The following is a 14658-nucleotide window of genomic DNA, read 5'->3' on the forward strand; positions in this document are numbered from 1 at the left end:
CAACTATTTGCAATTTTAGTATAAGCACTGGTAGCAGCAACGCCTGAAAAAATAGAAGATTACAAATCCCACAGTCTCACCAGGCATTTAACTGGGTTAACTGCACGTGTATTATTATGGTTTCTCATGCCCTTTCACGTGCCAGCAAATACTCAGTATTTTTCTTTAAAAAAAAGAAAATTTTTAAATTCATCTCCAAATCTGTAGAGAGAAGCTAGGACAGAGTTACCACTTACAGAATTTTAAGAATCTCTTAATCCCATCCATCCATCTGCGTAAATCCCTCCCACCTTAACTCTCTCATTATCTTCATATAAGAAGATGCGGATTAGTTCAGGTCTGAAGTAAAAAATAGAGCCCTGAAGGTACAGTGGTAAGGAAATCTGCTGCTAACCAAAAGGCCATTGGTTCAAAACCACCAGCTGCTCCACTGAAGGGGAAGGGGGAAGGTGAGGCAATCTGTTTCTGTAAAGCTTTAGACCCAATGGGGGAAGCCTAATGACCCATGGACCGCTGTGAGCTGGAGTTGACTTGATGCCAATGGTTTTTTAATTTTAGGAAAAAAAAATGTAAGCAGCAGCCCATTACTATTTATCATTTTTCTTTTAAAATGTTACAAGAATTTGGTGAGGGGGCTGCTGGTGTCTGAAGGAGTATCATGATGAACTGTTGAGCTTATATAACATATTTTTTAGTCAAATGCCTAGAGAAACTAATGGGAGGTGAGTTCCTGTGAGAAGTAGTTTGTGACATGCATATACCCTAAATACTGCCTCTAAACTAGATCAGAATAAAAGCCAAAATGCATATTGCTGGCCTGTTGACTCAGACACACACAGTGACTTTGAAGGACACAGCAGAACAGCCCCATACAGGGTCCAAAGTGGTCATCTTTATAGAAATCGATGAACACCTCTTTCTTCAAAGAACAGCTGGTAATTACGAACCACCCACCCTTTGTTCAGCAGCCAAGTGCTTAATACAACGCCACAAGGGCTTGTGACAGAGGCACACGTGCCAGTATTGTGAAAAATACTATATTCTCCTAGCCCAGCGCTATCCTAGAGATTGCCTAATCGCTGTCCCCATTCCCGCTGTAAAACATGCTGAAGACATTGAGTACCCCCAGCTGGATTAAATGAGATTTCCACTCTTATCAGTAGAGCCTGCTCTTAGCTGTATCAACTGTGCTTTCCAAGACTTGTTTATGCCCACTGGACACAATACTCTAGTCTCCTGAAATACAGCAACCACTGGTGAAACATAAGAGCAGAAAGAGAAGCTGTTTCTAAGAAAACAAAGATTCAATCCTTGGGAAGATTCCATAGAAAGAAGTTGCTTAAAGAAATTGCTATCCAAACAGCTGTTGGCTGTAAAAAACTGGAAAAGTCATGCAGATATAGGATTTAGCATTCACATTACCTTGCAAATATCTTTTAACTTCTGGCTTTAATGATAAATTTACGTATTTCTAGTACTCGCAGGCATATATGTGTGTGTGTATGTTTATGTATATAGTTACACTTATACAAGATTATGACCTACGGAATGCAAACTTAGTAAAATAAGAGTCTAGTATGTGGATGTTGAGGTGACAAATACAATACAAATAAGTGGAAAAACATTACAGCAAACAGAGCAGCCTTTCGTCATCAAACTATGGAGTCCCTGGGTTCTAATCCAGGTTCCACCACTTAAAAGCCAAGTGACCTTATCTAGTTTCCTGAGCCATCTCTTCAGCATCTATAAAACAGAAATAATAATATACCCACATGTGAAGCCACTTAGCCCGAGCCCTGCCCACAGTAATTATCACTGTTGTTAGTACAATATTATTACCAAACCCAAACCAAATCCACATGGCCCACTGGTGGCTTCTGACTCGCACTTGCTCAATAGGGTTTCTGAGACATAAGTCTTTACTAAAATAGACTGTCACACTTTTCTCCTAAAGCATTGATGATGGATTTGAACTGCCAACTCTTTGGTCAGCAGCTGGGTGCTTAACCCTGAGCCACCAGGGCCCTTTCCTAGGTGGACACTACAAGGCCAACTGCCATAGGGCAAGGGCAGGGCCAGAACTATGTGGCTTAAGACATTATGTGCTTAAGACAAGTCTGCCAATTTTAAAAGGACAATCACCTGAAGCTGCAGAAGTTGCCCAAAAAGGAAAGGGGGAGGGGACCCCTCTGTTCGACTAGCAAGTGAGTCCAAGATCGAGGATCTAACGTAGGTATTTTGAGGCTGCCCCAAATTTGAAAATTTTTACCTTTGAAAGAAAAGTTGCATTTTACTTTCTAGTGTATTACATCAATATTTTAGAATACAAAAAGAATCTAAAATGTAAACGATTCCATGCTTTTAACACAAGTGAGATAGAGTACTTCAGATTTGGCCCTTCTTACTTTCTGGTGAGCAACCAAGACTACTGATCCCTAGAGCCTGGTCAGGGAGCGCTGGTGGCCTAGGAGGTAGGAGAATGAGCTGTCATTTCTAAGGCAAGTCATTTGGATCAAACAGCTGCTCTCTGGGAGAAAGATGAGCAATCTCTTTCCGTGTGATTTGCAGCCTCTGAAAACTAGTGGAGAATCAGCTGTGAATTGGTTCTGACTGAAAAGCATTGAGTTTTTTGAGAGAACATGGTTAATTAAGTCTGTCCCTAAAATGCATGCAACTTGAAATATGTCCATGACAAACAGCATTCTCTTGGCCGAATCACAGTATGTCAAGAGTTCAAGGTGACTTCTAGACAAAACCGCTAGCCTCACGAAAATAGAATTCACCAGAAATAAGGGCTTACTGGAAATGCACCACAAAACACCAGTTGGTGTAGAGAGAGTGAAGATGTTTTTTATAATGAAACATTTCCTCTGAGCACATGTGCTCACGGTTCCTGTCCGGCTGAAGTCAATGCTGCCTGGCAGTCGTCAATCAAGACTATAATGAAAACTATTATCCTGAATCAGGTCTGTTGGTCTAGTCAGGACTAAGGTCAGGAAGCTTCTGAGGTTCCTACATAGTTGTTGAGGGCATTCAGGTACAGCAGGGCATTTCCTGGCATCCCCTTTTACATTATGAAGTCAGGAATCATTGCTGTGGAATTTTCTGACATCTGTAATCGCCACATGTGGGTAGGTGTGTCTATGACCAAATTAATGCTAGTGAAATGCATCATTTTAACCGACTTAAAGGAGATTACTATTAAGGAATTCTGTGAGAGAAAGGAAGAACCTCACCTATGAAATAACAACAATCCATCATGTTGTAGTAAAGCACCCCTTACTGTCAGGTCATTGTGTGCTGGATGCTACGTGAGGTCTTCATGTACTGGATTCTATGACAGTGAGAGATGTTGTCTGTAGTGAAGCCTGCCTCATTCTCCTCAGGGTATTTCAGCCCCACTCAGACATCTGTGTCAAGAACTGGACACTGTTCTGGACTCCTCCCACTTCTCACCTCTCAGGATGTGTGGGCCCTGTCAGCTTCCACAAACCCCTGCTTTCCAGATTGCCTCTTTTCAACCAGCTACAATCCCCAAGCATGTGGTTCGAATTCACCAGCTGCTCCTTGGGAGAAGGATGGGCAATCTCTTTCTGTGTGACTAACAGCCTCTGAAAACCCACTTGGTGGGGGTGGGGGGAGGTGTCTGCTATGGGTTGGTTCCAACTTGAAGGCAGACAACAACCACCACCTCATCACTCCATGATCTGGAGCTGTCCATATACCCCCAAACTAAACTGTGTGTTACCAAAATATGTAAAACCTAACCTTGACACTTTTGTTGTTATCTCATTTGGGAATAGAGAGCTCTAGTGTCTTAGTGGTAAGAAATTCTGCTGCCAATGCAAAGGTATGCAGTTTGAATCCACCAACAGCTCCACAGGAGAAGGATGGGCAGTCTTCGCTCAGGTGATTTACTGCCTCTGGAAACTAGCAGGAGGGTCAGCTATGGGCTGATTCTGACTGGACAGGACACAACAACAACACATTTGATAACAGATTGTCTTGGTACCTAATTGTTATGTTACTAAGACAGGAATTTCTCAGTGTGTCTTTCCTCTGCCACTGAATCCCAGCCAACTCACAGCTGACCCTCCAGCAGGGTTGTTGAGGCTGTTAAGCCACACAGGGGGAGACTACCCATCTTACTACTGAAGAGCAGTTTTTGTGTTAGAACCCCTAGAGAAGTGCCGCTTTTGGATTAGCAGAGCAACTCCCTATGTAGGAGGATGCTATACCAGAGTTCCCTGAAAACAGGATTGTTGTTGTTCCTAGTCTAACTCCCAGCGACCCCATCTAAGCCTGTGCCATCCTCATCACCTCTGACAAACTTGAGCCCTCTTGCTTCTTTTTCACTGAGCCTCCACTATTCCAAGCATGATATCCCTTTCCAAGGAATAGCCCCTCCTAAGAGCAGGATTAGTGGAAGGTATTCTTGAGTCAATCTCTTTTGTGATAGAAAAGAGACAAAAAGCAAGCTAGCAAGCAGAGGAGGTGTGAGATAGATGCCAATCTGCATGGAGCTCTATAAGGAACTAGAATGCAGAATCTGAAGATACAAGGACCTTTCTCCAGAGGTGACAAAACAGTCTTTCCCCAGAACCTCTGAACTGTGGTGCTGGTGAGAAGTACTGAATAACCCATGGACTGCCAAAGGAACAAACAGACCTGCTTGGAGGAAATGTAAACAGAACGCTCCATGGAAGCAAGGGAGGTAAGACTTATCTCACAAGCTTTGGGCATGTTGTTTGGAAGGGCCAGTCCTGGGTGTGGGGAGGGGGAAGTCATGTTTGGAAAAGGAGAGGGAGACCCTCAGTGAAATGGACTGACATAGTGCATGCAACAACTGAAGCACAGTGAAGAGTATGAGGGTGGCAAAGGATTAGGCAAGGCAATCTGTTGCACTTGGGGTGGCTATGGATTGGAGTTAAGGTCACAAGTTTCCTAAACTGTGAGAAAAGAAATTTTCCATTCGTGAAAGCACTCTGTGGTATTTCTGCTAGAGCAGCCCTAGATAACTAAGACAGCGTATAACTCAACATTTGGTGCTTCGGTGTGGCTCAGTTATAAGCTTTATAAGCTTTGGTGGTGGTGATGTTATGTACCACCAAGTCAGAACCAACCCAGATCTGACCCTTCAGTGAGTTTTCGAGAAATAAATCGCACAAGGGAAGACTGCCCATTTTCTTCCATGGAGCAGCTGGAGCATTTGAACTGTGGGCCTACGGGTTGGCAGTGCAGTGCCTTACCACTATGCCACCAGAGCTCCCAACCAAAGAAATGTGATTGTTGTTAGGTGCTATCAAGTTGGCTCTCCTTCACAGTGACCCTACAAAGATCAAAATCCTGCCCAATGCAAAAGTATGTCCCTGCCCTTGTTCTGTACATAATTGATACTAAAAAGCAAATATGGCTACTTACACACAACGGAATACCACTCAGTCTTAACCAGTAATGAAGTTCTGATGCATGTCATGACATGGGTGAACTCTGAAAACATCATGCTGGAAGAAATAAGGCAGTCACAGAAGGACAGACTGTATCATCTCATTCATGTGCAACACTAAGAACAAGTAAATGTATAGAAATCAATGCTTATTTGTGTTTATTGACTTTGTGTTCGCCTCATTGCCATCGAGTCTGAGCCAACTCATAGCTGATCCTCCAGTGGGATTCCAAGGCTCAGACAGGAGGTGGTTGCCCATCTTTCTCTCAAATTGCTGCTGATTGATTCAAACTGCTATAGAGATGTGATCTTTAGGTTAGAAGCACAACTCTCTCAGATTATGAGGGCAAAAGAAGAACACTGTTGGGGAAACAGTGGAGTTTTGCTTATGGTAATGGAAAACCGTCCGTGACAGATGACAGTTGTACGGCATGATTAATGTAACTGATAGCACTAAATGTACACTTAAAAACTGTTGTATAGGCATTCATACGTATGTCTTGGAGAAGGTACAGCCAAAGTGCTCCTTGGGCAGCAAAGATGAGGAAGGTTCATCTCACATCCTTTGGGCATGTTGCCAGGAGAGATTATTCCTTGGGAGAGGGCCATTATGCTTGGAAAGGTGGGGGGAGAGCGAAGGAGAGGAAGATCCCCACCCAGGTGGACTGACGCAGTGACTGTAGCAGCTGTAGCAGCGGGCTTGAGTGTGTCAGAGTTTGTGAGGATGGCACAGGACAAGGTTCAGCTCTATTATTCACCGGGTCGCTATGAGTCATATTCAACTTGACAGCACCTAACAACCTAAGTATATCTGCAGCAATTTAAAACATTAGGAGAAAGGAAACCCCAAATATGGGCTTGCCAGACACCTTGTCTGCATGGAGGCTGACCACAGCTTCTTACTCCCTCCACTTCAGGGCCAAGCCCCCCACTCCGGTCCGGAAAACAGCATTAGCAGAGGGACAGAGTGAGGTCAGCAAGTTCCACCACGTTCACATCATGCTGAGGCATGCGAGCCAGCCCCAGGAGCTCCTAAATGTCTGAGCTAGTCTTCTAGAAACTTCAGAGAAGGTCAAACAGGCCACCCAGTTAATTGTCACAAAATCCAAACTACAGACCAGTCCGCCTATCCCTCACCTCTTCCCTGTCACTATCTTTTGTAATCTGGACTTGTCAATTGCTTCTTTATTCAACTCACAAAACCCAGTCTGAGCCCCCTCAGCAGCTAGAACCACCCAGGTAAGAGATCATCAGCTCTCTCTTTTAACCCTCCATGGTCTTCACTGCTGTTAAAACAAAAGTTTAAGCGGCCCCACCAACTTGAGCCTCCCTCCTTCCACAACTCCATCCAACTGCAGGTTCCACTCTGTGGCCCTTGGCCCTCTCCAGAACAAGCTCCTGACCTCTCAGGGCCTCTGCCCTCTTCTTTGCCTCGGCATTTGCCATTTATGGTCCTTCTTAGCCACTAGCTTTCAGCTGCAGCCTTCTCTGACTTCCTATCCATCTAACCAGACTTGCCCTCAATTTGCCTCCCTCACCCTTCCCATCACGGGGAACACTGACAGTTAACTTGTTTACCTCCCTGCCTAGGATGGGTGTCCAGAGAAGCAGGTTTTAACTCACTCTCCACTTTGTTACCAGAGATTGACACAGGAATTGCTGTGGTTATCAGCTCTTGTGTAGGAGCTGACTTATAGCTGACTCTCCAATGGGTTTTCAGAGGCTATAAATCACATGACAAGAGATTGCCCTTCTTTAACCAGTGAAGCAGCTGGCAGATTTGAACTACATGTCTTTGGGTTAGCAGTGCAACTCCTTACCAAATCCACTGCCATTTGATTGAGTTCAATTTACAGTGTCCCTACAGCAGAGTAAAACTTCCCAGCAAGTTTCTCAGGCTGAAATACTGACAGAAGAGTGGCTTTTGGTTTCAAACACTAACCTCTCAGATCGCAAATGAGTCCTCAACTACCAAAGGGCTCCTATAGAACCTGAACTCGGTGGAAACTAAAACAAGCAAATATGCTGGGTGAAGGAATGAATAATAAAGGTAACGACATTCCTCGGGAAATCAATACCATGAAATACCCCAAAAACTTTGATATCAAATCCAAAACGGGTCTAGATTTCTTGACAGCCAAAAAAGTAACACCTTTCCTTCTCTTTGGAGAAATAAATCCCAAGCATGCCCACACTGGGCCCCACTTCGCTCACTCTACCTCTCTCATTAGTCTCCAGTCTGAATCTTACCACCCACCTTTTTCTCTGGATATGGCCCAGCAATCCTTGGCTTAGGAAACTGGAACTCAGCTTTGGAGTCAGTCCCAAGGTCAGAGAGTCACCACTTGAGGGGCGGGTGGGGGTGCTGACACCCTTTGGATCAGTTCCCCCTCTGGCCCGGCCCCGACCTTCAGGAGAACAAAAGCAGGAAGGGTGCAGAGGCCTCCCTGGTCTGACAGGGCCCCAGAGGTGAAGCCCTACCTTTCCCAAACACTGATACCTGGCCAGCCTGAGACTCAGGCCAGGAGGGAGCAGGGGCCTGGGCCAGGAGGACATGTATTATCGGAAAAGACAACCCCGTCACACACTGAAGACAGCCTGGGCTCAATTCCCAACTCTACATTACATTTCTGAAGCCCTCACGGATGTCATTTAATCTCTCTGAGCCTCAGTTTCCTCAACTTTCAAAACAGATTACATAAGTTCTACTTTAAGAACACAGATGGGCGTTTTGTTCCCAAACATTATGTCTGTCTTCATCCACCCACCCCAATGCTTTCAATCCCTCAGAATGGAATAATAAAATCATATGGGGACAAGACAGAAATCTACGTTTACCAGACTGTTCGAATTCTAAACTATTCAAAACGATTCACAATTACTTTAAGTAGCATGGTCAAGTTGATGTCTGAATTTAGCTTATGAGTGGATAGAGCAAGCATTAAATACATTATTTTTCAATGACTGAATCAAATCACAGTATAAGCTGTTGTCTATATTAAGTATACTAGTCAAGTCAAGCCTAGGGAACGCTGGTAGTCTACTGGCAAGAAGCTGCACTACAATTCAGAAGGCACGCGGTTCGAATCCAGGCACTGTTTCACAGCAGAAGGGTGGGTACTCTCCTCTTGTGAGATTTACTGACTCAGTGGTACACAACAACCAACAACACAACAAGTCTAAAAAACTAAATTGTCTTTATTCACAATCACTGTATGTTGCCAGGGTCAAGTCTATCCAGTGCTTTGAGAATAAGGACAGGTGACAAAAAAACAGATCTAAATCATTTTAAGGCTAAAACTTTGACAGTCAAATTTCCTTCACAAGACATGGGGAAAATAAACAACTGCTACATTAAATCTTACTTCTTTTAGGGATTATCTGTCAGCTCCCCTAGGGTTAATACATTTAGTAATGATAGGATATTTAATAGAACCACTCCAGGGCTGGAGGAAGGAAGTAGAGACGAAAAAGTCTTCATTTTATATGTAGACTGTCAACAAATTTTGTAAGGAAATTTGGCAGATGCATTCCTCTTTTCATCTTGCTTCATAAATTGAGAATAAGGAGAAATACTGCCTGAGACTGAGATCTGGCACAGGAGCCTGACGAAATCCATCAGTTCTGTGCTATCCGCCAGTGCTCCGAGGTTCCCGATGACTGTGTGCTTACCTCACCTCAGGCTCAATGTGCAAAATACGATTTCTTGGAGCTTGCACGTGCCTGTCCAAGGACATTGTCTCCCTTCCTACACAGGTACCTCTTAGTCTAGGAAAACATACCCACAAAAGCAAATGCCAGAGAAAGGAAAGCCAACTATTTTCTTTGCAAAAATAAATGCCCAAGAGTTTCTTTAAAATGAAATTTCATTTAAGAAAATTTGCCTGGCACACATTCTGGCAATACCTTGGGTTAGGCAGAGTCTGGGATGCCTGAAGCAGAGGCCAGTAAGGTAGTGTGCCTACCAAACACAGCCTGCCCGCTAGAGCACGGATCCAAAGTCAAAAGGTTGGGACCTAGCCCCAACTGAGTCACCAAAGAGCTGCGTGACAGAGCCAAGGCCTTTAACCTCTTTGAGTTTGGTTTCTTCACTCATAGATGGAGAATCATTAATAAAAGCAAGCCTTATCTACTTCCCACAGTGACTGAGCGATCAAATGAACGTGAACGCTACTGAAAGATATAGAAAGCACATCCTGGAGTCAGAATGCTCTTGTGTTGGATGTGTACGTATGTCCTAAAATAAGACCCACCCAGAAAACTAGCTGCACCCATTCTTGCTCAAACAAAATGTATTTCCTCTTAGCAACAAAAGAACATTGGTATGTAAGAGATGTTTATGAGTCAGGCTGAATAGACCCACAGCTCATGAAGAAGGGACACTGCATCTTGGAGGACCCCTGTCACAGACAGCTGTGAGTTGCCTCGCACAGAAACACAGGCACCCACCACCCATCTGTGTGCACCCTCCCCCCAGAGCTCTGCAGGGGATTAGGCTCTAAGCCTATTATTCTGTATTTACCAGGCACTCACAATGTGCCAGAGTGTCCAGAACCCTGAATACATTGAGAGCAGGTAAAAAGAACCACTGGTCCACAAGACAACAGGTGTCACCTGGGTATGGGAAACGGGGCAGGAGATGCAGGTCAGCTGCCCAGTTATTCCAGGCACTCCCTGCTCTACTCTGCTGGGTCTAGGTAAACTCATCCTGCATTGTATCTAAAGATAGTAACCGGATGTCTTTAACCAATCATTATCTCTCCAGGAAATGCAAACAGGGATAAACAGGACAAATTCTAACTCCAGGTTGTTCAGAGTCATTAAGGGTTCCCCCTTGGTGTCCCCATGCCCCTGCCCAGTCCCCATGATGCAGAGAGGAGACACTCTGGGCTGGCATTCTCCTACCCACTCTCCCATTTTCTATATTTTACATTCATGCATCCAAGAAAATGAATACCTCAAACCTGGCCAGACAACACAGATGTGCAAGACTACAGTGGTGATCAGAACAATGAAAGAGAAAGAACACCTGGAAGAGTCCATATGGATTCACTGACTTCATCAGAAAATCCAGAACGGGAAACAAAAGGACTCTTTAAGACAAAACCAGAAGGACAGCTGACTCTCCTCCACACAGTACTCCCCGCCACAAGGTACAGTGATTCTCAAGCTTTATTGTGCATCAAAATCATCAAGGAGAAAAAAAACAAAACCAACAACAGTTGCCATCAAGTCAATCCCAAATTGTGGTTCTATGTTTAGAACTGTGTTCCACAGAGAGTTCAACAGCTGATTCCACCGCCCTCCCCCAGAAGTAGAGAGCCAGGTCTTTCTTCCAAAGCATCTCTTACAGGACTCAAACTTCCAACCTTTCAGTTAGCAGCTGAGCATATGCAAGGATTCTGCATCACCTACAAGGTGTACTGACAGAGAATCCAGGAGTTTCTAAGTCAGTTTCTATTGGTCACACTTCGAGAGTCACTGTCAGTGGTCTAGGGCTGAGCAGTCTGTCATACACATTGGGACAACTGTGGTTCCAAATTCCATCAGGTCCTCACTACAGGTGCATCGACAGCATCTTATTCCAACACCAAGGCCACTATCAGGAGCCCTCTCCGAACAGAGCCTAGCGAAAACGCCTCAGTGGCCTTAAACAGGTATCCCTCCTTTAAACTCCTCAGTGCCATTAAACAGCTGTCCCTCCTTTCTCTTCCTCTTTCATGTTCCAATCCTACACACCCATGCTGCCATGGATGGAAAAGAACCATTATTGCACCACTCTCAAGAAGTACATCCCAGGATAGAGTTCAGCTCTCACTGATGACTCTGCAGGAGTCAGAAGGCCCAGCTGAGAAGAGCATTCAAGGGCTCCCCTGGTCCAGTTCTGTCCTCGATGACAAGAGAAGGCCGGGAAGCATTCTGACCTGCTTTTCTCCTTACTAGCTTATTCTGATATCTTGACACAAAGCACTGTGCTTCCCCACTGAGAACTCTTTTCATGTCACCAAACTGCCACCCTGCCAGCTTCATCAACACACCACAAAGCAATGAGCAGTCCTAACAAGCTGCTGGGCAGGGGGAAAATTTCTCAAGACTAGCACCTGAGAATTTTTGGCCTGAAAAGGAACGTTAAAAATACTCCTTTTCTTCCAAGAGCTGATTACATTATGGTATATGGTACATTATTTGCCTAGCAGCAGGAGTTACTGCTACAATAATATTGTTCTGTTCTTTGGGGGATGGGGGGGAGTGCAGTGTTTAACGGAAGTTCCTATAGAGAGCAGTGTGTGAATAATGGAAACATTCTGTGATAACAGTCTATTCTACAATTCTTTGGTTCAAATGGAAAACCTGGCAAATATCCACACACAAGTCAGCTCGGCCGTTGCTTGCCGTGGAACGGGAAATTACACACATTTTATGCTGCAATGGTGAGACTTAAAATCAACCTTGGGTCAAACAGGGGAAGAGAACGAAGAGTGATTCATTCACAGTATTTTGGTAAGCATACGCAGCGCATGTGTTTGCAAATACCTGGCCTTTGAGACACACAAAGACGTACAGTTGATGGAACAAATGTGATCTTCTCTAGAATCTAGTTAAATCTTCTCATGCAAAACTGCCCAAGAGTTCCCTGGGCTCAAAATTCCCAATTGAGTGTAACCCCCCCCCCCCATAGGGTACTGTGAGCCAAACAGCACTGACACAACCTCCAGAAAAACTAGCTGCCTTGTGTTGCCTCTAATTCATGGTGAGCCCAGCTGTCTTGGAGTAGGAATGGCCTCTATCAGGTTTCCAATGTCTGATTTTTTTCAGAGCTAGATCCACAAGGCCTTTCCTCCAAGGCAACCCTAGGGAGACTTGAACCTCCAACCATTCTGGTATCAGCCAACTGCACTGGCCTCTTATCCTTACTACCCAGGAACTCCCACACAGCCTCCAAACACCAACAAAATGAATGTCAATTAATGGGTAGATTTTAGACACATCCTGTTCAAGAAGCAGCCCACAAGTGCTGCTGTGTTCCAAAACATTCTGGAACAGGAAAGCCTAGGTGAAAACCCTGTCTGAGGTTTTTAAAAAAAACCAACAACAAACCTGATTAAATACCCTTGCCCTCTCCTTTGAGCCCCAAAGAAGCCCACTTATGTGCATCCATGGATAAAAGCAAGGTGCACAAGAGCTGCCCTCACCCCCAACACCCTTGGTGATCTCTAATCTCACCTGTTTTCCAGGAGTGTCATGCACACAACCTCTCGCACCCCAGGGTTGTTGGCCTTCTCTACAGAACAGCCCTGCAAGTTCCAGGTGGCCAACCTCAGTACAGGCCGGCCATCCCGCATGCCTCCAAAGGCCTCAACCGAAGGCCGCGTGGAGATGATCTGCGTGGGCCCTCCTGGCGGCAGGTCCAGGTCCTCGCTCTGCAGGCTCAGGGAGGTGGGGCTGGGATGGGGCTTGGCCGTGAACGTCAGACCACCATTGGTGTGCGTGGATGGGGGCCTGGACCTCTCTGCAAACACCTGGTGCCGAATCTTGTCCAGGAAGGCAGCGTTAATACCGTCCATGCGCACTAGGTCCTCCACGCTGCGGAAAGGCCCGTGGTCCCGGCGGTAGTCCACGATGCTAAGGGCCATCTTCTCGGTGAGGCCCCGCACGCTCATGAGCTGAGCCAGAGTGGCTGTGTTGATGTTGACCCGTGGGGTGAGGGGCACGGAGGTGGCCAGGTGATGAGGCTGCTGCTCTGTCAGCAGGTCCCTGCGCAGGGAGCTGGGAGAGTGCTGCGCGGAGCTGCCCTTGCTGCTCACGCAGATCTCAAATTTGACCTGTTCCAGCTTGGTGGCGCCCACGCCACTGACCAGGGCCAGGTCCTCCACCTTCTTGAAGCCGCCAATGTATTCTCGGTATTCCACAATGCTTCGTGCCACCATCCGTGTCACCCCAGGCAAGGTCATCAGCTCCTCCTCAGTGGCAGTGTTGATGTTGAGTCGCTCCTGGTTCACCAGGATGTTGCTGAAGTTGCAGGCTGCGCTGAACTTGCGGCTATGGGGCAGGTCCGAGGGGTCCCTGGGGATGGAGCGGTGGCAGCCCAGGGTGCTCCCCATGGTGGGCCAGGCGCAGGGGCCAAATAAGACCTCAGTGCTGCAGAACTCTGGCTAAGGATCAGCCCAATGTACCTCTGGGGATGATTCCGGATTCAGAGGCTAAAACGGCTGCCAAAGATAAGTACCAAATCTTTCAAGTCCAGTATTTAAAACTATCTGCCTTGGCAACCTGAAAAACAAATTAAGAAGCACACAAATCAAATAAATTAGTGAACCAATTTTCATAAGCACTCCCTATCTAGAGCTAGTAATTCTTAGGAGTCCTGGTCTTGTGCCCTAACCTCTAAAAACGCACTGGCTGGCCCACGTGAATTTTCCTCTGGACAGGTCCTGGTTTTATCTGTATCCAAACAAGGTATGAGGCTGTACTCTTGTTAAGAGACCTCTTCTTCTTCAGAACCACATCTTTCCAACCCGCCTCCAATTCTGGCAGCCCTGAGGGTCATCTCGCCCCTTCACCCCAATTCTGGATCGGGTAAAGGAGGGCACATCCCCACCTCCGCGCTGGACACTCAGCTCCACCTGCAACTTGGGAGCCCCGTCATCGCCAGTGCAGACACAGAGAAGGAGTAAGAAATCCCCTGATGTGCCGACCCACCGCCCATCCCGAGGCCCACCTCTCTCCTCTGGCGTCCGTCCTGCGTCCACCTGCGGCGGCTCCGAAGCCGGGGTCCAGCCCGGGACAGACGGGGCCTCCTGCCTCCAGCCCTGGCGCCTGCGCGGGTGGAGGTCGCTGCCCAGGCCGGCCCTCTCGGCGCCTCCCCGAGCCGCACGCCCCGGCGTTCCTGTGGAAGAAACTCTGAGCGTTGCTCTCGCAGAACCGGCGGAGCGACTGCGCTGTCCCGCGGCGGCAGAATCCGTCAGCCGTGGCGGGAACAATACTTGCGGCGTAACCGCAGTTGCGTTTATATCTCGGCAAAAAGTCCTGCGCTTTCCTCGGGCGCGGGATCCGGCCCCAGCAGCACCGCTACGCTCGCACACTGTGTCAAATCAAAGTCCTGGCCGCGCCGCCCGCGCCTCGGCTGGCACCGAAGCCCCGGCCACGCCTCCTCCCGCGCTGCAGCTCCTCCCCCGGCCGCCCGGGAACGCGGGGGCGGGGAAACGCGCTCC

At 46.8% G+C, this 14658-nt stretch overlaps 1 protein-coding gene across 1 annotated transcript in view; it reads right to left on the reverse strand.

The window, feature by feature from the left end:
• Positions 1-13554, reverse strand: part of EEPD1 (endonuclease/exonuclease/phosphatase family domain containing 1) — a 183550-nt gene extending 169996 nt beyond the window's left edge. The window contains exon 1 of the mRNA XM_006887593.1: positions 12671-13554. Coding sequence (XP_006887655.1) covers positions 12671-13548 — 878 coding nt within the window. The 5' untranslated portion in view covers positions 13549-13554. The remainder of the gene's footprint in view (positions 1-12670) is intronic.
• Positions 13555-14658: the final 1104 nt, after the last annotated feature.

The sequence above is a fragment of the Elephantulus edwardii genome, unplaced genomic scaffold, assembly GCF_000299155.1.
Source record: "Elephantulus edwardii isolate Elephantulus edwardi_28Jun2011 unplaced genomic scaffold, EleEdw1.0 scaffold00059, whole genome shotgun sequence".
NCBI classification, from domain to species: Eukaryota; Metazoa; Chordata; class Mammalia; order Macroscelidea; family Macroscelididae; genus Elephantulus; species Elephantulus edwardii.